The sequence below is a fragment of the Aotus nancymaae genome, unplaced genomic scaffold (assembly GCF_030222135.1).
Source record: "Aotus nancymaae isolate 86718 unplaced genomic scaffold, 86718_ANA_hifiasm-v0.15.2.pri h1tg000002l, whole genome shotgun sequence".
In the NCBI taxonomy this organism is placed as follows: Eukaryota; Metazoa; Chordata; class Mammalia; order Primates; family Aotidae; genus Aotus; species Aotus nancymaae.
In genome coordinates, this window is record NW_026988413.1 from 54,547,435 (window position 1) to 54,569,988 (window position 22,554).

The 22,554-nt window shown below is 36.4% G+C and overlaps 1 protein-coding gene across 4 annotated transcripts in view; it reads left to right on the forward strand.

The window, feature by feature from the left end:
* The window catches only part of RELN (reelin), a 527,812-nt gene that overhangs the window by 393,869 nt on the left and 111,389 nt on the right, over positions 1–22,554 (forward strand). For all 4 annotated transcript variants that reach the window (XM_021673084.2, XM_021673089.2, XM_064374717.1 and 1 more), the window contains exons 25-28: positions 5,550–5,755; positions 9,503–9,674; positions 10,128–10,328; positions 15,907–16,139. In XM_021673084.2, the coding sequence (XP_021528759.2) occupies positions 5,550–5,755; positions 9,503–9,674; positions 10,128–10,328; positions 15,907–16,139 (812 nt within the window). The remainder of the gene's footprint in view (positions 1–5,549; positions 5,756–9,502; positions 9,675–10,127; positions 10,329–15,906; positions 16,140–22,554) is intronic.

Here is a 22,554-nt window from a genome sequence, read left to right on the forward strand (position 1 = left end):
TAGCAGCTCTCTTTAGAATGTGCTTAAAATCACTTTGTTCAAGCAGGTAATATAGCCACCAATTCTGAGGCAACTGGAGGTGTCCCACTTTACATCGTGTAACAAGTAGACAGGTGATATGCCACAGGGATGATATGTTGCAGAATCTGTTCAGGCAGAAATCCAGGATGTGTTAATTTATGCAAATACAAAAATAGCTACAGGTTTTGTTTTAATGCAGGTGAAGAACAAAGAAATAGCAAGTAAACAAGAGGGAAAATTAAAGAAAATCAAGGAAGGAGTCCATTTAACAGTATTTCCTATCCATTGACATTGAGGGTCCTCCTCCCTGATGGTTATTGTTAAAGATAATAGTCACTCACTTATCAAAATGCATTGCACATATCTGGACCCCCTGTATAATTGTTCAGAAAATGGAAAGGTTGTGCTTCCTATAAGCATCAATTTTAACATAAGATTGTGAATCTTTTACCAATATGTACTCAGACACTCCAGTGAGCAAACACACACACACACACACACACACACACACACATTTTAACATGTAAAGGGTTACATATCAATATTTCTTCCACTTAATTCAAGATGATCTCTGAAGTCAGATGATCTGGGCTCCAAAATTTACTGATTGGTTCACCTTGCAACATTATGACAACTCTCTGTATCTCAAGTTTCCTGACCGAAATGTGGATATTGAGAGGAATACGTGAGTTGATGCAGGTAAAGAGTAAAGAATAGTGTTAGGAATGCAGAACAAGATCGTATGTGTTAGGTATCATAACTGCATTTGATGAGAATAAATTCCAAATTTGTCTTATTGGATATTTTCACATTTGTGCCCTGCAACTAACTAAAAATCATCATTTCAAAAGTAAAATTATTCTCTGCCCCTTCCAGTTCCACTTTCCCGCTAAATTTTTGTCAAAATATCCCTGGGTTATTTTTTTTCTGTTGATTCATTCAGAACTGTTTTGAATTCTTAAGTAAGAGGAACTATCTTAAGTTTTTAAAAGGGAGAAATTTGGTCCATAGAAGGAAAACACAAGGAGGGCTTAAATGGGACTGGCATGAGAGAGATCTGGAACCAGTAACCCAGATGCTCACAGAACTTTCCCCTTAAGAGTATAAATCATTCTAATATAAAGACACAGGCACACGTATGTTCATTGCAGCACTGTTTACAATAGCAAAGACCTGGAACCAACCCAAATGCCCATCGATGATAGACTGGACAAGGAAAATGTGGCACATACACACCATGGAATATGCAGCCATAAAAAAGGATGAGTTCGTATCCTTTGTAGGGATATGGATGAATCTGGAAACCATCATTCTCAGCAAACTGACACAAGAACAGAAAATCAAACACTGCATGTTCTCACTGATAGGCGGGTGTTGAACAATGAGAACACATGGACACAAGGAGGGGAGCATCACACACTGGGGTCTGTTGTGGGGGACTAGGGGAGGGACAGCGGGGGTTAGGGAGGTTGGGGAGGGATAACATGGGGAGAAATGCCAGATATAGGTGATGGGGGGATGGAGGCAGCAAACCACATTGCCATGTATGTACCTGTGCAACAATCCTGCATGATCTGCACATATACCCCAGAACCTAAAGTACAATTAAAAATATATATTTAAAAAAAAAAAAAAGAGTAGACCCAGCTGTCACTATCAGAACGGAACCATAGCCACAGAGCTTTCCAACCTGCTCCATAGGAGAAAAACAGGGAAGGCTCCTGTGGCCAATTACAGTGTCCTGGGAGGAATGATGTGCTGTGATTGTGTAGCCAGATTCATGCACTCCCTTGTTTGGTGACAAGGTGAATACATAGTCTGTCAGCCTCCACCAGCAAGCATGTTGAAGTGAAGGGGCAATAACCCAAAGGAAGGGTTCCTTAGACCATTTGCACACCAGCCTAGATCATATTATCTAAAACTTATTTCCAGCCAGATGTGGTTCATGCCTGTAATTCTAGCGCTTTGTGAGGCTGAGGTGGAGTATCACTTGAAGCCAGGAGTTTAAGAGCAGCCCAAGCTCTTAACATGGCAAGAGCCTGTCCCTAAAACAGTAAAATAAAATTAGCCAGGCATAGTGGGACATGCCTGTTCTCGAAACTACTCAGGAGAATGAGGCAGAAGGATCGCTTGAGCCTAGGAGTTTGAGGTTGCGGTGAGCTATGATCACACCATTACACTCCGGCCTGGTTGACAGCACGATCCCGTCTCAAATACATAAATAAATAATACATACATACATACTTCCATTCTTTCCCCATCCGATCACAAATATTTAAGATGGTCTCCAATACTCCTGCCCTAACTACATAACTTACGTTCGTTTTCTAGGCACGAGCCCTTTGCTCCAGCCACGAAGCTCTTCTCACCATCCAAGCTTTTGCCACTGCCTACCATTATACCTTCCATCTTCTCGGCATTCACATAAAATTTTCAGTGTTCTGTCCAAATCCCACTGCCTCCCTGGAGCTTTCTGGAGCTCTGGAAAACTGTACTTCTGTCTTTTCTTAGAATTCCTCTCTGATTTTTACATATAAAGATCATATTTTAATTTATCCTCACAATACCAAGCAGAATGCAGAGTTCCACATACTGAGCCAAACTCTGGCTAAGGTGTTCAGCCTAGATGCATGTCATGCACTAGACATTTATGAATCAATACATACTCTTGAGACTAAATAGATTGGAAAATTAATAAGTGATCATATGACCAAATGAGGCTTGTAAGGAAATCAGGACTGGTTCTGCAGCCCTCAGTTGCTATTCCTGTCTCTGCCAGAAGTCTGTGAATTCTTTCATGTTTGTTTTTATAACACATGGTGTTCAGCCTGGTATAATTGTTGAAGAAAGAACTAAATATATGAATGAAAAAAATTAAGAAAGAAAATTGGGAAACAATAAAAGATTCTAAAGAAATGATTATTTTCAAGTAAACAATTGCTTTCTAGTGACATTTTTATTAATTTAAAAAGACTTTAATGGAAATCAAAAAGTAATTAGTCATGAAATGTTTTGAAGGTTTTGTTATAAAGGTTCTAGATTCTGAAAGCTTACCTGTTAAAACTTGTTTGTTTTTTGTTATCTGAACCCTTAAAGCAATTCATTTTAACCTAGAATTTGAGGGGCAATTGGAGGCGATTTTCCATACACCAGGAATGGTACAATATTATTACTCCAATACATATGCGCGTGCACGCGCACACACACACACACACATTACATGTGTATATGTGCGCATATACACATAAATACATCTATCAGAGTGTAACAAAAACTGCAAAGCATATGTTACATCAGATTCTTAATTCTGGCAAAAACTTTGCCATGAGACATTTCCCATTTTTTTTTTTCCCCCTTCCTTTAAAACAATGTTCAGCATTTCAGGTCACCAAACAAAAGAAAATGATTTGTGCTATTCTCTAGGAAAAAACACTTTCAGTGCCAAACTAAGCATTTGTGTGATATTTCCCATCATTTGCAAAAATCCCACAAAACATTCTTTCAGAACCTCTGTAGACTAACACCGTAGTCTCCTGGAAAAACAACACTACTCTGAATATCACAGTACAGCAATCATTCCAGCCAACTAATTGTGATAATTGGATTGGATTCTTACAGTTCTCCTCACCTTAGGTCTTTATCCTTCTGGCTCATTTCCACATGCCAAGTTTTTCATAGGAGTTTGCTGGATTGGAATTAACCTGCTAGGTTCGTTAGTTTTTCTTCCAAAAATCATTCTTCCTGTAATGATCCTGAGGCTTGAAAATGCTAGGATCTCTGAGGTGTTTCTCACTTACAATATTCCAAATCAACAACAGGAAAAATTGAAAGACACATATAACAACTTAAATATGCAGATGACTTACAAGATTTCCTCAAATACATACCTAAAATGGAGATTTCCAAAGAATAAGTTTCTGTCTCTAAATTAACTTCAGTTCTCATTTTGCTAGCACCCTTATTTATTTTGAAAACTCTTAATTGGCTTTAGAGCTATCAGTAGCAATATAGTCTTTTAATTAGCCCGAAGTGTTTCCCCTGTGACTTCTAATAACTGAAACCCTTTATTAATTAATTTAGTGGATTAGAGTTTAAATCACAAGTGTGAGAGCCACTTTTCTCTAATACTACGTATACCATCTCAGGTTTTCCTCCAGACTTTTAATTGAACTACCTGGGGGATCTCAGAGACCAGCTCAGAGAAATCCATGGATGAGCTTTGGACAAATCTGTTTAGGTAGAAGAATCTCATAAGCAAAGCCTTCTTCAGCCCCATTAGCTGAAATCATTTTGAACAACAGGAACAATGACAAACCTTGTTACTTTCTGTCTGACACCTCACCACAGGACTGTAACCTGCAGGGGACTGACTAAGCAAAAGATCATTTAAATAAAATGTTACAACCACTAAATGGTCTGTGTCTTAATTACTGGATTTGAGGAAATTTGTAACACTTTTAGGACACAGACCGCTTAGTGGTTGCAACATTTTATTTAAATGATCTCTCCTAACCCCTGAGAGAGAGGAGGGAGACAAGGACCCTGAGAGAGTCTATTCAATGACTTTATTTTCTTCCTTGAGACAGAGTCTCATTCTGTCACCCAAGCTGGAGTGCAGTGGCCTGATCTCAGCTCACTGCAACCTCCATCTCCAGGTTCAAATGATTCTCCTGCCTCAGCCTCCTGAATAGCTGAGATGACAGGTGCATGCCTGGCTAATTTTTGTATTTTTAGTAGAGACAGGGTTTCTCTATGTTGGCCAGGCTGGTCTCAAACTCCTGATGTCAGGTGATCCGCCCGCCTCAGCCTCCCAAAGTGCTGGGATTACAGGCATGAGCTACTGTGCCCAGCCTCAAGTACTCTTTATTTTTGTCAAGACATTTCTATCTTGCCTGGTCTACTTTAATTCCCACAGGACAGGAGGGTCAGGGGCATATCTCTGGAGAGGATGTTCCTTCAGGAAAGTATGCCATGTACTGGCAAGTTCCATGCAACATGTTATTTCATCTCATTGTCACAACACCATATGAGGAAGGTAGTATTATCCATATTGTATCTTTGAGGAAGGTAAAAGCTCAGAAAGGTCACACAGCTAGTGATCAGTATGAATAATGGGCTGAGATTCAAACCCAGCTCCAACAGATTTCAAAGTATATCATCTTTCATCTTCATTGTTTTGCCTACAGGAGATATGAAAGTAAGGATTGGGAGTGTTTTAAGTAAAATTAATTTTGCTTTTAAAAAAAAACTTTCTAGTATTCTTTGGTATAATTAGCAATTCCCAAGGGGCTCTCATAACCCAGTCCCGGAATCAGTAATGAAGACATTAAGCAAAGGTATCCAGCAACAGTTACCATAGTCGTCAGATCAGAAACAACTAAATGACGTAATTCACCTCTCTCCCCAGTAAATGGGGACAAGACCATTTCCACATAGGGCTAAGATGTCTATGTGAATTTGAAACTGAAACAACAAAAGGCCAAAGAACTTCCAGATTATTGAATTTGATTCTTCTGCTTTTCTGAAAGGCTGGGAAAAGACAGTTGGTGAGCTGGGACCTGGATACTTCTTGGGTGGATTTTGTCCAGTTCTATATCCAGATAGGCGGAGAGAGTGCTTCATGCAACAAGCCTGACAGCAGAGAGGAGGGTGTCCTCCTTCAGTACAGCAACAACGGGGGCATCCAGTGGCACCTGCTAGCAGAGATGTACTTTTCAGACTTCAGCAAACCCAGGTAACTACCTATCTGATGGGCCTCCCAGTAGTTTCCAGGAATGATAAAGATTAAATCATTGTTGATATGTTTCCAAAATGTTAACTGCTGCAAAAATAGACAAACCCATACATATTTAACATGAATGATACCTCAGTATATATAAAGATTTTATTTCACTTAAGTGACTAGACAGAAAGCATTTGGATTCATGTTTGAATTTTTAAAGATTTTGAAGAAATTGTGACTAGAAGAAAAGCAAGGTAAGTAAACACTGTTTACTCAAAGAAACCATAGGGTATGGTTGTGGTCTGAGCTTATTTTCCCATTTTCAGGCTTGTTTGATTGTTTTTAATGCACACACAAAGTATGCTTAGCTCTTCAATTTAACAGTAAGATGTATTTTTAAAAAAATTTTCACATGCCTGCACCCAGGGCTATCCCTAAACAGTGTATGAGTAAATATGGAGAGCTCAGATTTTCTAAAAGCTTTGCCCTGGACTATCGCTGTCTTAATTTTGATGTATGGGGAATATATATACTAAAATGTCTTAGGCAATGACCGTTGAAGAGTTTGGGGAAAAGACTCATGTTTAATACATTTAAATACATATGAATACCTGGCCCAGGCGATGTATTTATATGTACTTAAATTTAGTTCTTTTGCAATTATGTAGTATTTTGAAATTCTGTATTCTGTATTTATATTTTATGTATTATTAAAGTCTATTCAATGATACTGTTTTAGAATACTCCTTTTTATAATCTCTGTATTTTCATTTTAACAAAAAATAATTTTTTATATGTTGACTACTATCAAGCTTTAACATATGGATCTTGTCCCTGTTGTCATTTTACAAATGAGCCTTGTTTATTGAAAAAAATTATTTAAGAATATGTAAATCCAGTTCTTAGAAATTTCTTAGAGATTAAATATGTTTTGAACATATTACTTAAAATACACCTGTTGTGTAGATTGAAGGTTGAAAAGCTTGGCATTTTAAAGTGTTAGGTCATTAAAGGTGACATAACTTTCCATGAAAAACATAAGTAGACATGCAAACAGACCAACAAAAAGCATTTCTTCGAAGGGATTTAGGGGAGAAGGAGAAACCAGAAAAGAGGCAACTAGATGAAACAAGAGATACAACATCAAGGAGAAGGTCAGGAATGGTGGGTGGGAGATAAAGCCTTGTGGGATTCTCCTAGATTCTGTATAGTAGAGAGGCAATTGATAATGGTGCCAAACTGGCTTTAACAGCTGTTTAAAATAACTCAATTTATTTTTTCCACTATGTCAACCTGAAATTATTGAGAGTTCAGTAAGGTGACTAGGTAACTTTACAAGTAAATAAAAATTTAATGGCTTCCTCAAATTCTAGAATTATTTTAATTAATTTATTTATTTATTTTGAGATGGGATTTCACTCTGTCACCCAGGCTGAAGTGCAGTGGCACAATCTCAGCTCAGTGCAACCTCTGCCTCCAGGGTTCTCAAGTGATCCTCACACCTCAGCTCCCCTGAGTAGCTGGGAATACAGGCATGTGCCATCATGCTTGACTAGTTTTTTGTATTTTTGGTAGAGACGGGGTTTCGCTATATTACCCAGGCTGGTTTAGAATGCCTGAGCTCAAGGCCACCTGCCTCGGCCTCCCAAGTTCTGGGATTACAGGCATGAGTCACTATGCCCAGGCCGAGAAATATTTATTTTTAACAGAATTCATTAACCCAAACTCAATAAATCTGTGAATCACATCAAACACTATGCAAAGTATTTTATTTACGGTACTTTTTATGAAAGGTCAGATAATTTCACCGGATTCCAAAAGAGTTCTGCAATACTAAAATGGCTTTTAAAAACTCTGAGTTAAAAGAGATGGGGAAAAGACCCCATTCATACTAGGAAATATATAAATAAATACAATAAATAACTTAATACTGAGAATGTCTGTGAAGAAAATTACAAAACTTTAAAACTTCTTTCAAAGATATAAAACAAAAAATGGAAAATAATACACATCCTTGGTTAGCAAAACTGAATGTTGTGATATGAAGATACATCTTAATTTATGCTTAATGCAATTTCAATTAAAATCCTAGTGGTATTTTTTTGGGGAACTTTTTATCTAGAAATATAAGCCAGCAAAGATAGCTTAAATATGGAGAACGGGGGAATAAAGGAATGTCTTAGGTGATAATAAAGCTTATTATAAAGCCTATAGAATTAAAATGAAATGATTGATAATGGTACACAAATAGAACAAACAGTGAAGCCAAGTAGATGACCCAGAAATTGACTCAGATGCATGTAAGAACTTACATATGAAAAAAGTGACATAGCAACTATCAATGAGGAAAAAAAGTGGTTATTTAAATCAAGTATAGTTAGAAAGAAAGCGGTAGGCACTTGGAGGAAAATATCTATTTATTTTGTCACTTTATATCATCAAAAACTATTAAAGATTAAGATTTAAACAGGTAATAGGTTACTATCTGATCTTGGAGAAAGATCTAAACTTTCTTAATACAAATTCAATGGAAGAATTCACAATGAAAAGGACTATTTACATAGAAATATACCACATGCAAATGTAAAACTACATACACATGTGAAAATATATGTCAAGGAAAAGAAGGAAAATAAATCGAGAAAACATTTGCAACCAATATGAGAAATAGAGGCTCTGCAAAGAGCTTATACAAATTATCAAGAAAAGCACTAAGGTCCCAGTGGAAAATGGGTAAAATGAATAAGTAGATATTACAAAAGAGGAAGCACAGATGTTTAACAAAACATGAATAACATTCAACCTCCATCACTTTAAAAGATGCCATTTTTTAACAGTCAAATGGTCATTTTTTAATAACACAAAGTGCTATCTTCCTATCCGAGCAGCAGAACAAATCTCACATCATCCTGCAAACTGTTATAATGCTTCCAGAAAGGAATTTCTAAAAATCAAGAGCTTTAACCATGACCTCTTTATTTGACTAGGTAATTCTATTTCTAGGAATCTTCCCTAAAGAAATAAACTGAAGTGTAGATAAAGCTTTATGCATAAAAATTTTTAGCACAGAATTATTTATAATCAGGAAAAGTGAAATAAATAATAGCATGTCTTTGTGATGAGAAATTATATACACAAAATGATCTTAAAAATAATTTTACTAACATGAGAATGTACTTATGATGTAATATTAAGTTTTAAAATGTAGGTCACCAAATTATACATATAATGCCTTGCCTATATAAAAGATTACAAGCTGTGATGAGAAATACCAAAATATTAACAAAAGCCAACCCTATGCAGTAGATTTTAGACGATTTATGTTTTATTTTTAATGCTTTTTTATGTTTTTCCACAATGAGAAAGAATTACTTTGAAAAAAAGTTAAATGTTAATGTGATAACATTAAACAGTTTTTTTCTTGATATTTCTTTAAAAAGTTATGACCATTGTCATGGTAGTCAAAAGATATAGTTCAATGAATCAAACTCAGTTGAAATATTCTCCTTCTCTAAAAGATACGATTCCAAATGAAATAGACATGACCAGGACTAAACTTGCTTACAGGGTTAAACCTCAAGTCTAATCTGTCCAAACTTCCAAGCTTTTGAAAAATACTGAACTCAAACCAAACAAAACTTTCTCTTGTTGTTATCCTTGTTATTTTAATAGCTGCTTTAAAAAAAAAAAAAAAAAAAAAAAAAAAAAAAAAAGCACAGCTTTTCTTTTCCCAACCATAAATGACTTACTTTTATTCAGATTTGTCTATCTGGAGCTTCCAGCTGCTGCCAAGACCCCTTGCACCAGGTTCCGATGGTGGCAGCCGGTGTTCTCCGGGGAGGACTATGACCAGTGGGCAGTTGATGACATCATCATTCTGTCTGAGAAGCAAAAGCAGATCATCCCAGTTATCAATCCAACTTTACCTCAGGTATTCTCCTGTGTCTGAACTTGAAGAAGACAGATAATTGTAAAAGTGAATGGCATAAAGAACTCATTTCCCTAAGGATTTAGGGCTTCACACTGAGTGTATAACTTAGGTTTAAGGGTTTGTACTTAATTTTTTGTTATCTCTTATGCTACTACTGCACAGATAATTTAGATGTAAAAAAAAAAGACTGAAGTCTGGTTAAATCTTCAAGCAAAATTGTTAGTGTGTTTATAAAATGATTAGATACACAGTGGTAAAATACTTTCAGTTGTTGAATCACCAGGAGAAAAAGTTAATAGCAGTTAAAAAAAAGAGAGGAGAGAGAGAGATTCTTCTGTATTTTCCTAGAAATGCAAATGGTACATGGCCCAGCATGTCATGAAATGAAAATTCTTTTCTTGTTTTCAAAGCTATCAAATTGCCTTTTTGTGTTATTTGTATTGTTTCTATTAGAACTTTTATGAGAAGCCAGCTTTTGATTATCCTATGAATCAAATGAGTGTGTGGTTGATGTTGGCTAATGAAGGAATGCTTAAAAATGAAACCTTCTGTGCTGCCACACCATCAGCAATGATGTTTGGAAGATCGGATGGAGATCGATTTGCAGTAACTCGAGATTTGACCCTGAAGCCTGGATATGTGCTACAGTTCAAGGTATTTATGCATAAGCTTCTTTCCAGAGCAAGTTAAGGAGTAAAACATCTTCCAAGGCCGGGCGCGGTGGCTCAAGCCTGTAATCCCAGCACTTTGGGAGGCCGAGGCGGGTGGATCACGAGGTCAAGAGATCGAGACCATCCTGGTCAACATGGTGAAACCCCGTCTCTACTAATACAAAAAATTAGCTGGGCATGGTGGCGCGTGCCTGTAATCCCAGCTACTCAGGAGGCTGAGGCAGGAGAATTGCCTGAACCCAGGAGGCGGAGATTGCGGTGAGCCGAGATCGCGCCATTGCACTCCAGCCTGGGTAACAAGAGCGAAACTCCGTCTCAAAAAAAAAAAAAAAAAAAAAAAAACATCTTCCAGATGTATAAGTGGAGTGCACAAAAACACAAATTTTTCATATTCTATTCAGGAAGGGACTCACCTGTACGAAAGCTCAACAGTGTTAGAATCACAAAGCCTTTCAGCTCTACTCATAAGGAAAGCAGCTTATTAGTTTTTAAGGAGTCCCAAAAGTTGTGGGTGTACCATTTCTTCAGATACTTAAGGAACTCTACCAGAATTAAAAATAAAATTGACTTTTATGTCTTCAATTTGATTGTGACTTAATGAATCTCAAGCTTCTAAACGATGATGGATAAGTTCTCCTTTTCATCTTACTAGTGGTATTTGAACTTAAGAAGGTATTTTGTGCTTTTGCTGTATTATTTTCAAACAAATTATCCTACTTAAATTCAGTAAATGTTTACTCCAGTCATCATTGTTCTCTTAAAAGCTTCTTGTTTTTCAGCTCTGTGATAACATATCAACATGTATAGCAAGTATTTACTTTGACAAGGTCTTGTTTCAGAATCCTAATTAAAATTTCATTGTGTTTATAATAAAATCCCATAGGTGACTTCCAGCGTTGAAAGTAATGCAGTTTTAACGAGCTAGTACAACTACATGGTCCTTACATAATGGCAGGATGCAGATGCTAAATAATTTACAAATGGAATTATTAAAGAGATCAGATGTTTATAGGCAGTTCTTCAAATATAATTTCCACAGGTTTGTAAACAAGGAAATTAGTCATAAATAATATGATTAGTAAAATGTTATCCTTCTTTGTTTAGATTCCGATGCTAAACTACAATGGAAAAAGTATCAAAACAATATATGAATCTGTATTCATTTGTTAGTAATACCTAAAGTAGTAACAACATAATGTTAATAGCAGATGCATTCCAGAATACTATGCTTTTCATCTGACACCTTTTCTATTTAGTTAATCACAAATCATGGTAGTGTAGGTATTAAAGTCTGCAAGGTAATATTCTGCAGTTTTAAAAATCTAAATTTATAAAATAGTGTTAAATATTTCAAGTACTTAAACAATGAGCAGGAATGCATACTACTTAAGAAAAAAATCTTAATTCTCTACCATTTGACCGGCAATTCCATTATTGGGTATATACCCAAAGAAATATAAATCATTTTACTATAAAGACACATGCATGTGTAAGTTCATCACAACACTACTGACAATAGCAAAGACATGGAATCAACCTAAATACCCCTCTGTGGTAGACTGGATAAAGAAAATGTGCTACATATACACCATGGAATACTACACAGCCATAACAAAGGGTGAAATCATTACCTTTAGAGCAACATGATTGGAGCTGGAGGCCCTTATCCTAGGCAGACTAATAAAGGAACAGAAAAACAGATTACCACATGTTCTCACTTATAAGTGGGAGCTAAGCAAATGAGAACACATGGATACCTAGAGGGAAACAACAGACACTGGAGCCTACTTGAGGATGGAACGTAGGAGAAGGGAGAGGATCAAAAAACTACCTATCAGGTAGTATGGTTATTACCTGAGTGAAAAAATAATCTGTACAGCAAACTCCCAAGACACACAGTTTACCTGTGTAACAGACCTGCACATGTACCTGTGAACCTGAAATAAAAGCTAATTTAAAAAAGAAAAATCTTAATTCTCATATCACACAAGCAGAAAGCTATTAATTTGTGATTATTATTTAATAATAGGTATAGAATATGGATCAGGGGTTGATAATTAATGTATATTTGAACCCTGCATACAAGAATTTTTGGTGCCATTTGTACAGAAATACACAGTACTGGTGTATTTGTTTATGACTGCTTGCTGTGTGATAAACACTAGCTAGTACTGGGACTATAGAAATGAAAAATGTGACCCACATGAATATCTGTGTAACAAACCTGCATGTTCTGCATATGTATCCCATAACTTAAATTAAAATTAAAATTAAAAAAAAGAAAAATGTGACCCTAGCGTTCAAGGAGCTTAGAAACTACAGAATGAGGCAGAAAAGTGAACAGTCACAATACAGTCCTAAGAATGCTGCAGTCTAAGTTGACTGTAGGTGCTACAGGAATACTCTGCATAGTGCCTGACATGTTTCAGGCACTCAAAAAAAAAATCCATTAGTTGAATAAATGGATAGATGGTTGAATAGATGAATAGGTGGGTGAAGAGATAGATGGATGGATGGATGGATGAGTGGGTGGGTGGGAGGGTGGGTGGATGGATGGATGGATGGATGTGTTCAAATTGGAAGTCTCTGAAAATGCAGAGACTTAACCCGCTGAAGAATGGAGGGTCAGGAATTCCAGTTAAAGAGAACAAAATGAGCAAATACGTGAAAATACACAGAAGTGCAAATGAGAAAAGGGACAAGTCTAACTTTGAGGGCTGTGGAGTATGTGCAGCAGAAGTGAGAGATAAAGCCGATCCTGGTGGGCATTATGTTCTACATTAAGTCACTTGGACTTAAGATCCATGAGTCATGGAAGATTTTTAACCCATTGAATGCCAGAATCAGACCTGTGTTTTAGAAGAATCATTAAGCTGCAGTATGGATGTTGACCTAATAGGAGAAGAAACCAGAATCAGCAAGTACATGCAGTCCTTCATTCACCAAATACTTATAAAGTCTCTATATTCTAGGCACATTTCTAGACTATGAAAATTATCACAAACAGAGAGTATGAAATAGGGTATTGGAAGATGATTACAATTTTATAAAAGGTTGTCAGGTTGTTTTCACTAATAAAATGACACACTTAAGCCACAGCCTATTGAAAATAAAGGAGTGAGTCATGCAGTTATGTGGAAAAGATCATTCCAGGCACAAGCAACAAAAAGGATCAATGCCTTGAGGTGGGAGTATTCTTGGAAATGTTCTGGAAACCACAAGGATGCCACTGTGACCATAGCAGAGAAACTGAGCAAGGTTGGGACAGTAAAAAAAAAAGGAATGTCAAATTTTGACTTCAGTTATGAATAAAATGGCTGGCAGAAAGGTGACACATTCTGACTTAGGCTTTTAGAGAATCATTGCTCTGGTAACTGTGCAGTGTCAAGGGCAGAAAGGGTTTGTTTTAGGAGGGCGGATGAAGAGAACTGGCTTGGACATATGGAGTTAGGGGTGCTGATGGGCTGCTGAAGTGGAAATGAAAAGGAATTGGTGACGTACATTTGTCCAGAAAGCAGAAGAGAAGTCATATCTGTTATTCAAAATACAGGTATTGAGAAAAAACATGAAGTTAGGATTGTGAATGAAATTAAGAAGCATGCATACGGTAAAATAAGAAAGACTGAATCATGGAAACCAACACTTGAAAGGTAGGCTAAGTGGTCAATAAGAAAGAAAAGGTTAACAATGTTAAAAGCAATAGAAGAATCAAGTTAAATAATGTTTAACTTTTCCCTTTGCATTTAGTGAGATGGACATTTTCCTTGGTAATTTTCCTGGGGCAGCAACAGCAGAAGTCAGATTACAGTGGATTTTTAAATGTTGAGTAAGGAGGGCTACACAGTGAATACGACCTTTCTCTCAATTTGTTTAGCTGTGTAGTTAGAGGCAGACCAAAAATCAGGGAGAATTTGTATCTTCTTTTGTTTTTTTTTTAAAGGTAGGAGAGACTTAAGCATATGCATCTGATCCATGGAAGGTATCCAAGTGAATAGTTGTTGAAGATATGCCTAAATCCTGAATGGAAAGTTTAAAATAAATTATATATTTAATACAGCTGGCAGTATGTCTACACTGCCCCATTACCTGATTTCTAAAATACAAACTTGTGACAGAACTTAAAGTTCCAGCAACTTGTCTATGTTGGACACAACAGCGATCATGGCAAGTTTCAGACAAAAAGTTAGCTAGGTTTGCCCAATGTGGCTGCTCCCATCACATACCAACCAAAGGCCATTTTTACTATTGAGTAATGCAGTAAAATGAATTTGTTAGAAGAGTTTAAACATGCATCTGAGAGAGTTAAGTCCTTAATTATATTCTTGCTGTTTTACTGTATAGAATAGGATAAATCATGCACAATAAAATTTCTACTAGCCAAATAGTAAATTCTCTGAGAGATGCTTTCTAGCTCTGAGTATGGAAATAAAGAAGATTCTAAATCTTCTTTTTAAAAACTAGATAAAGCTACCTTACAGTCACAAGGATTAACTGGCTGACCTCCTGAGCTCTGGCTCAATATTATTAGCCCATGACGTGACATTTCATTGTCATATTATGTTCTTTTTATTCCTTATTTCCATTTTCCTTCTATAAAATCAGACTATTCTTATAAAGTCTTATACGACAAAATCATATGGTAGCTCCAGCCAACAAATGAAATAAGATGTGAATAGGCAATTCATATGAGATGGCATGTAATTTAAAAAACATGAGAAAAAGAATTTGACATTTATAATTATGAAGAATGTAACAAAATTAATTTACACATTAATTTGGAAATAAACTGTCTTAAACTATAATAATACCTAATGGATAAACTGATTCATTTGGACTCAACAGATACAAAATGAACGCATGTAACTAGAAAATTTTAAGTGTTTCTACATTTTGACTCGATAATGCTACTCTCAGGAGTTTATCTGGTGATGACAAATCAACCAAAGAAGAAAGGCATATTCTCTGCAGTGTTATTTATAATAGAATGTGGAGGAAAGCTCCACATGTGTAATAACTTCAACTATACAACCAAAATACAGCTTCCCTATAAAGATCAGAAGAGAAAATAGAAAAGTAAGGACAGTTATGCTAGGCCAGTGGGATTTAGGTTGCATGTTTACAATTTTTTAAATGTTATTAATCCTATGACAATCCTCTATACAAGTACACAGAACCGTAGCAGTTTTATTTCTGGATTATGTTGCTTATTTGATGCTGTGACAAACACTTAGGTCTTTCATCTAAGTTGACACTGATTTTTAATGAGCTTTGGCAAGAAAACAGAAGAAAGATACTTGTTCCACTGAAACCTTCCTAAACTGAAGAAGACAGCTGCTTCTCCATCTTATGGTTTCCTCTGTTTGTACCCTCTAAGGAGGGAGAAAAAAAGCAGTTTCTTGGCATATCTTTTGTCTGGGACTCAAGAGCCACAGGCACTGTGCTTCTCATTATAAATTCAATGCAGACCCATCGGCAGGTACCCTGGATGCTGTAGCACCTAATTTGTTGAGTGACGACTTAGAACCAAAATCTTGTATAATTCTTGTCCTTCCTTTTAACAGCTAAACATAGGATGTGCCAGTCAATTCAGCAATACGGCTCCAGTTCTTCTTCAGTACTCTCATGATGCTGGTATGTCCTGGTTTCTGGTGAAAGAAGGCTGTTTCCCAGCTTCTGCAGGCAAAGGATGCGAAGGAAACTCCAGAGAACTAAGTGAGCCCACAGTGTATCACACAGGGGACTTTGAAGAATGGACAAGAATCACCATTGTTATTCCAAGGTCTCTTGCATCCAGGTAAAGTAATCATTCTTAATGGGGTTGAGCCGTTAAGAAAGACATAATCCCAAAAGCTATAACCCTAAATGTTAAAAATCCTGAAAGATCAAAATCCTGAATATATAATTCTGGAAAAAAATAATTTTAAAAATTCTTTTTTATTATTATACTTTAAGTTCTCAGGTACATGTGCAGGTTGTGCAGGATTGTTACATAGGTATACACATGCTATCGTGGTTTGCTGCATCCATCCCCCCCGTCACCTACATTAGGTATTTCTCCTAATGTTATCCCTCTCCAATCTCACCACCCCCTGCTGTCCTTCCCCTAGGCCCTCCCCACCCCCGAACAGGCCCCAGTGTGTGATGTTCCCCTCCCTGTGTCCATGTGTTCTCATTGTTCAACACTTATGAATAAGAACATGTGGTGTTTGGTTTTCTATTCTTGTGTCAGTTTGCTGAAAATGATGGTTTCCAGCTTCATCCACGTTCCTGCAAAGAACGTGAACTCATCCTTTTTTATGGCTGCATAGTATTCCATGTTGTATATGTGCCACATTTTCTTTATACAGTCTATCATTGATGGGTATTTGGGTTGGTTCCAAGTCTTTGCTATTGTAAACAGTGCTGCAGTGTGCAATGAACATATGTGTACATGTGTCTCTATAATAGAATGATTTATAATACTTTGGGTATATACCCAGTAATGGGATTGCTGAGTCAAACGGTATTTCTATTTCTAGATCCTTGAGGAATCACCACACTGTCTTCCACAATGTTTGAACTAATTTACACTCCCACGAACAGTGTAAAAGCATTCCTATTTCTCCACATCCTTTAAAAACATTTATTTATATTTTAAAAGGGGATTTATTTGAGAAACATAAAAACACAATAGAACACTTCATAGGGCACTTTACACAATACTTATTTTTGCAAGCATAAACATTCAGATATACTAAAGGCAGTTGCATTCCTTAAACATTTATGAGCAGACAAATCATATACATAAAGAAATAGATCACCCAGCACTTTGGGAGGCCAAGGCAGGTGAATCACAAGGTCAGGAGTTTGAGACCCACCTGGCCAACATGGTGAAACCCTGTCTCTACTAAAAGTATAAAAAATTAGCCGGACATGGTGATGGGTGCCTGTAATCCCAGCTACTCGGGAGGCTGAGGCAGGAGAATTGCTTGAACCCAGGGGGCAGAGGTTGCAGCGAGCCAAGATCGCACCATTGCACTCCAGCCGGGTGACAGTGAGAGACTCCATCTCAAAAAAAAAGAGAAAGAAAGAAAGAAATAGATCAAAAAGCAAAATGTTTAAATGTATATCACTATGGTTGATAATTGTTTGCACTCAGCTTTATAAATGTGGCCATCTGAAATACTGACAGACTATCTAACTCTTTTGATGAGATTGATCAAAAACCTTGGTGGGTCACCACCACATATGCAGTCACCCAAAAAACTTCAGACCTGAAGAAATTTTATCCTTCACAAAAGCAGATGTATGAAAAAGACGTCTCTTCCTTTATTGAGGCAGTTTCTCAACATTTTCGGATATACCCACAATGTTTACACACCACATCAACATTGGAATAATGCACTTTTGTGTAGTGGAATTTGAAAAAAAAAATGCGTGAAACAAATTATAACTCTGTAAAAGTCCTTACATAATTTACACATCTCATATTGGAAATGATGTGAAGATATAGCACATCAAATATATAGCATAGCTAATTGGCACAGTGTGGGAAGGGCAGAAGTCATATGACTGGATAATTTGGCAGGGGAGATTATTGTATGATACTTGTATTTTTGGAGATTTATTGTATTTTCACTCCTGTGATCTTCAAAACACTCGCTACACTTCTATTTGGAGAGTGGTTGTGGTCTACCAAGTTTATAGGGATATGCTGTCTGTTTGAAAGACTGGTTATTGCTCAGCCATTGAAATTAAGCAATTTTCTGCTTTCATAGCAGCAGTAATAACTAGCTTTTACACTTTTGTATGTTTTATTTTTACAAATTTATGGAATACCTGTGAAATATTGTTACATGTACATAATGCATACTGATCGTGTCAGGATATTTAAGGTGTTCAGCACTCGAGTACAATATACTTTTGTTAAGTATAGTCACCCATCTCTGCTATCAAACACTGAATTTATTCCTTCTATCTTACTGTATGTTTGTACCCTTTAACCTGCTTCCGTTCATCCTCCTCCCTCCCTCCCTTGGTGCCCTTCCTAGTCTCTGTTATCTATCTTTCCACTCTCTACCTCCATGTGATCTAATATTTTAGCTCCCATGGGGCTATGCAATATTTGTCTTTTTGACCCTAGCTTATTTCACATGAAATGTCCTCCGGTTTCATCCACGTTGCTGCAAATGACATGTTTTCATTCTTCTCTATGGCCAAAAAGTATTTCATTGTGTATATCCATTCATCTGTTGATTAACTTTTAGGTTGATTCCATATCTTAGCTATTGTGAACAGTTCTGCAATAAACATGAAAATGCGGGTATTCCTTTGATACATTGATTTCTTTTTCTTTGGGTAGATACCCAGTAGTAGGATTACTGGATCAAATGGTAATTTTATTTCTAGTTCCTTGAGAAATCTCCATACTATTTTCCACAGTAGCTATACTAGTTTACATTCCCACCAGAGGTGTATAAGAGTTCCCTTTTCTTCATATCCTCACCAACATCTGTTATTTTTTGTCTTTTTAATAATAACCACCCTGACTGGGGCAAGACAATATTTCATTATGGTTTTGATTAGAATTTCTCTGATGATTAGCAATGTTGACATTTTCTCATATACCAGTTCACATTTGTATATCTTCTTATGAGAAATGTCTATTCATGGCCTTTGCCCACCTTTTAATTTTATTTATTTATTTATGTTGCTGTTGTTTGAGTTCTTTGTATGTTCTATTCCTATTATATTGGGCCCCTGGTGGAAGAAAAGTTGCAAACTTTTTTCCCATCCCATATGTTGTCTCTTCACTCTGAAGATTATTTATTTTGTTGTGCAGAAGCTTTTCAGTTTAACAAAGTCTCATTTGTCTTTTTGTCTTTGTTTTTGTTGGCTTTTGAGGTCTTAGTCATAAATTATTTGCCTAGACCAATGTTTAGGAGAGTTTTCCATAGGTTTCTATCTAAAATATTTGTGGTTTGGGCCTTATGTTTGAGTCTTTAATCCATTTTGGTTGATTTTTATATATGGTGAGAAATGTGGGTCCAGTTTCATTCTTCTGCATGTGGGTATTCAATTTTCCGAGCGCCATTTATTGCAGAGGGTGTCCTTTCCCCAATGTAAGTTCTTCTCAGCTTTGTCAAAGATCACTTGGCTGTAAATCTGGGGCTTTATTTCTAGATTCTCTATTCTGTTCCGTTGGTCTATGTGTCTGTTTTTATACCAGTACCATGGTGTTTTGGCTACTATAGCTTTGTAGCACAATTTGAAGTCAGGTAAGGTGCATCCTTTTTTTGTTTAGGATTTCTTTGGCTCTTCAGACTCTTTTTTGATTCTGTATGAATTTTAGGGTTGTTTTTTCTAATTCTGTGAAAAATGGCATTGGTAATTTGATTGGTATTACATTGCATCTGTAGATTTGCTTTGGGCATTGTGGTCATTTTAACAATATTGATTCTTTTAATCCATGAGCATGGGATTTTTTGTTTTTGTGATCTTCAGTTTCTTTCATCTACAGTGTTTTATCATTTTCCTTGTAGAGATGATGCATCTCCTTGGTTAAATGTATTCCTACGTACTTATTTTCTTTTGGAGATTGTAAATGGGATTGAATTCTTGATTTGGTTCTCTGCTTCAATGTTACTGGTGTATAGAAATGCTCTGATTTTTGTAGATTAATTTTGCATCCTTAAACTTTACTGAAGTCATTTTTCAAGTCCAGGAATCTTTTGAAAGAGTCTTCCAAAAGGGTTTTCTAGGTATAAGATCATATCATCAATAAACAGAAATAATTTGATTTCTTTTTTCTCAATTTGGATGCTTTTTATTTCTTTCTCTTGTTTGACTGCTTCAGCTAAGACTTCTAGTACTGTGCTGAATAGGAGTGGTGAGAGTGAGCATCCATGCATTGTCCCAGTTCTTGGGAGGAATGATTTTACCTTTTCCCCATTCAGTATAATGTTGGCTATGGGTTTGTCATATAAGGCTTTTATTATTTTGAGGTGTGTTGCTTTGATGCCCAGATTGTTGAGGGTTTATATCGAACCAACATCATGAATTGATGATGGATGTTATCTAATGCTCTTACTACATCTGTTGAAATGATCATGCTTTTTGTTTTTAATTCTGTTTATGTGGTGAATGACATTTACTGATTTTGGTATGCTGAACTATCCTTACATCCATGGAATAAACTCATTCAATCATGATGTATATCTTTTTGATGTGCTGTTGTTTTCAGTTTGCTAGGATTTTGTTGAGGATTTTTGTATCTATGTTCATCAGGGATACAGACCTGTTTTCTTTTTTGATTGTGCCCTTGCCTAGTTTTGGTATCAGGGTGATTCTGGTTTTGTAGGTTGAATTAGGAAATAATCCCTTCCCATCAATTTTTTGAATAGGTTTAGTAAGATCGATACCAGCTCTGCTTTGTACATCTAGTAAAATTCAGCTGTGAATGCATCTTGTACTGGGGTTTTTGTTGTTGGTGGAAGACTTTTTATTAATTCTTTGAAATCATTACTCATTATTGGTATTTTCAAAATTTCTATTTCTTCCTGGTTAATACTTGGGAGATTGTATATTTCCAGGAATTTATCCGTTTTCTCTAGGTTTTCTAGTTTGTGTGCGTAGAGATGTTCATAGTAGTCTCCAATGATCTTTTTTATTTCTCTGGTATCAGTTGTAATGTCACCTTTATTATCATTTCTGATTGTGCTTATTTGAATCTTCTCTCCTTTTATCTTGCATAATCTAGCAGTCTATCAACCATGTTATCTTTTCAAAGAACCAACTTAATTATCTCATTGATCCTTTGTATTCTTTTTCTTGGTTTCAGTCTCATTTAGTTCTACTCTGATCTTTGATACTTCTTTTCTTCTGCTAGCTTTGGGTTTGTTTTGTCTTTATCTTTCTACTTCCTTGAGCTACAATGTTAAGTTGTTAATTTGCAATCTTTCTATCTCTTTTATATAGGCATTGACAGTTATAAACTTTCCTCTTAGCACTGCTGTTGCTGTATCTCAGAGGTTTTGGTATATTGTGTCTCTACTTTTCATTTGTTTCACAATTTTTTTTATTTCTGCCTTAATTTCATCACTTACCCGAAGATCATTCAGGAGCAAGTTGTTTAGTTTCCATGTAATTTATATAGTTTTAAGAGTTCCTCTTGATATTGACACCTAATTTTATTCTGCTGTGGTCTAGGAAGATACTTAGTATAATTTAGATTCTTAAAAATTTATTGGGACTTGCTCTGTGGCCTAGCATATGGACTGTATTTTAGGATGTGTCATGCATAGAAGCAAAGCGGTATATTCTGTGGTTGTTGGGTGTAATGTTCTTTAAATGTCTGTTATGTCCATTTGGCCTAGAGTCCAATTTAAATCCAGAGGTTCCTTGTTCATTTTCTGCCTCAGTGATCTATCTAGTGCTGTCAAAGGGGTGTTGAAGCTACCACAGTTATTATATTGCTGTCTATCTCTTTTCTTAGGCCTAGCAGTATTTATTTTATGAATGTGGGTATTCCATTGTTGGGTACATATATATTTAGGACAATTGTATTTTCTTGTTGAATTGAACTCTTTACCATTATATGATGCTCTTTACGGTCTTTTAAAACTTTTGTTGCATTACAGTCTGTTTTATATTACATGAGCATAGCTACTCTTGCTCATTTTTGTTTTCCATTTGTGTGGTATATCTTTTTCCACTCCTTTAGATTGAGTCTGTAAGTGTCTTTACCCATTAAGTGGGTCTATTGTAGTCAACAAATAATTAGATCTATTTTTTTTTTATCCAATCTGCCAGTCAGTACCTTTTAAGTTGAGTATTTAGCCCATTACATTCAAGGCTAATACTGATATGTGAAGTTTTGTGCCTTTTGGTGCACTGCACTGTCCTTTGCCTGGGGAGCAATACTCCCTGTGGGCTAGAGAACTGGGGACCTTGCAGTACCTTTGGGTACAGCCAGTGCTGCTCCACTGCAGCCTTCCAAGCAGACATTGGGAATGTTAGCAGGAACTCCTAGGATGTGGAGATATGGGGGCTGTCACTGAGGGCAGGATGCAGTCCTATGGCAGCAGCACTCTCAAAATGGCTCCCTGCTGCAGCTGTTCAGGTCTCAGGAGTGGGGCATGGGTGAGCCAGCATGAGTTCCCGTCTGGTGCATGGCCTTCACAGGGTCTCCAAATCACCATCCATGCTAGTGTCAGAGTTTGTGTGGGTAG